This window comes from Montipora foliosa, chromosome 4 (genome assembly GCF_036669935.1).
Source record: "Montipora foliosa isolate CH-2021 chromosome 4, ASM3666993v2, whole genome shotgun sequence".
NCBI lineage: Eukaryota > Metazoa > Cnidaria > Anthozoa > Scleractinia > Acroporidae > Montipora > Montipora foliosa.
This window is the reverse complement of record NC_090872.1, coordinates 11,633,190-11,635,689: the sequence shown is the minus strand read 5'-3', so window position 1 is coordinate 11,635,689 and position 2,500 is coordinate 11,633,190. Positions and strand designations below refer to the sequence as shown.

Genomic DNA, 2,500 nt, shown 5'->3' with positions numbered 1-2,500 from the left:
GAGCATTGAGAACATGACATTGGTTAGCCGAAGAACAAAAAGGAGCTCAAGCTCCGATCACGTCAGCATGAAGAGTATCATTGAAGCTCAACAAGAAACTGAGGTTTAAACGTGTGGGAGCAGAGAAAGAGCAAGGTCAAAAACAAAAAAATGCTACGGAGAAACAAAAAGAAAAACCTATGATTGAAGAAATAAATCGTGAGGAGAATGCCAGTCTTCTCTAAATCAAGTTTACTATAGCCTACAAGGGTAAAGAAACTTTTCAAACAGCGATATAGGTTTACTGAGTTTTGAATCTCGGACGGTTTGTTGTAAGTTGTTGTACATATAGATCTGTAGCGGTGTGTAAGTAAGATGTATTGATTTCGTATTTCAGTCGCTTTCTGCGGCTTTTTAAAGAAAGGACACTTTATGAAGGTCAGCTACAAGTTAACATTGCTCATCAGTAGAAAATAAATCTGTTTCGTCTTATATTTTGATCCAAGACGCTAATATTAAAATGCCGTTGTGATGATGAAGATAATAAGGAAAGAACAAGGACAACGACTGAAATCAGATCAAGAGCAACGACTGAAATTATTGCAGCAGCCATTAATGTAGAAAGAACTACCATAACCTCCCAAAGCATTGCGCTGACTCTTAGATCTCTCTCCTCTCTGGAGCATGCTCATCGAGTACTACATTAATAAATGATTTCGTTTCGTCGACGCTTGCTTGTTTTGCCTGGGTTAAAGAATTCCTAATTATCCTTGCAAAAAGGAGGACTTATACGTTCTTTTGAGCAGCTCGTATTTTTAGGCGACGTTTGCCTCAAATTGTGCTTTCATTTTTCTAATTTCGTTCGAATTATTAGTGTCTAAGAGTTCATATAACATTTGTGTTGTGCACCGGTGGCTCGGTTGAGCATCGGGCTGCCATGTGGGAGGTCGTGAGTTCGACTCCGGCCGGACCAACACTCACGGTCTTAAAATAACTGAGGAGAAAGTGCTGCCTTTGTAATTACATCCGCAAATGGTTAAGACTTTCAAGTCTTCTCGGATAAGGACTATAAACCGTAGGCCCCGTCTCACAACCATTCAATGTTCATAATCCTGTGGGATGTAAAAGAACCCACACACTATTCGTAAAGAGTAGGGCATGGAGCTCCCGGTGTTGTGGTCAGGCTTATTTCATTCATTCATGTGCTGGGTGAGATCGTTAATGGACTAATAGAGGCTGCCGGCGGCGCCTGTATATGCTGATGTCCGATCTCAACCCATAGATTACTTGCTTGTAAAGCGCATTTGAATATGTTAATAGAAAATGCGCTATATAAATTAATTCCTCACCATTACCATTACCATTGTGTGTTGATGAGCCCACCTCTATCCAATGTTTCAAGTATGGCCTGTGTATGTTGCTTATAAAAATGCCGGAATTTGTCCGATCAAAGGTTCCTCCATGGGTTTGATTTTGGGCTTGTTCCTAATTTTTGAGCTTCTTTTAGTGAAAATTGTGACTGTTGATGATACAAATGAAAATTTTCGCTCATAAACATTTTGGATATATTCCAAGTGCTTTTCAGTAACGAAAGCACACCGGCGAGGACGAATTAATCATCTAATTTTATCTCCTAGTGACCAATGTTCTAAAGTCTTTGCTGGATAGTTCGACTGGTCTGCAGAAGTTGCATCGAACAAACGAACAATAGAAATCATACAAAAAAATTATAAAGTATTAACTTGCAATGTTTTGTCCTTTGCGTTATCGTTAAAACGGTCATCAACGTAGCTTTGTCACACCTTGGTTGGGTACATGCGAAACGTAATACTGCTATGATAATAATTAAGATAACCAGGGATGGACAAATTGCTGATGACAATACACATAAATTATTAAGAGGCTAGCTCTTTGAGCTTTATGTTGTCTTTTGATCCATATGACAAAGTTCAGCGTTGCTATATACAAAGAATCGAAAAGAAAACTATTTAATTTTTGCGAGTGTATATTAGAGTTCCATAAAAAGTCTCGTGAGGTATGACTTAATTAAACAAGACGCTTCATGAGCGTACATAACACTGGGTTGCCTATGGTACGTGTTACTCAAAAACAGAAGGGACTGAGTTGGGTGGTATTAGACTGCATTCCACAGGCAATTTTCTCAAGTCGGGTGTCATTAAGACCATTTAAGGGGTCACCCAGAAGTCGTACCAGCAGAGGCCCTTTGACTCTCACGTTCATACCACGAAAGAGATCCTTTTTCTGAGGTTAAAAACCTGGCTAAAAGCCTATTAATCATTTGTCAGAAAGACGAAATTCCTGTCATCTTTAGAAAAAATAGACACGCATTGCTTACGTGTGGTGCTGAAGTAACACAGCGCTTTATTCCATATGGTCAACTGAGCTGCGTTATTCAAGTTCAATATGTAGCTCTAATAGTACATGATTTAATTTCATTTGATTTAATTTCGTTAATTTCAGTTTACAGTGTCCCCAATTAGTGCTCCAGTACGACTAGACA

The 2,500-nt window shown here is 39.0% G+C and overlaps 1 protein-coding gene across 1 annotated transcript in view; it reads left to right on the top strand.

Moving 5' to 3' along the window:
• The window catches only part of LOC138001014 (neuropeptide FF receptor 2-like), a 1,107-nt gene extending 998 nt beyond the window's left edge, over nucleotides 1–109 (top strand). The window contains exon 1 of the mRNA XM_068847683.1: nucleotides 1–109. This exon is cut by the window's left edge and continues 998 nt beyond it. Coding sequence (XP_068703784.1) covers nucleotides 1–109 — 109 coding nt within the window.
• The last annotated feature ends 2,391 nt before the right edge of the window (nucleotides 110–2,500 follow it).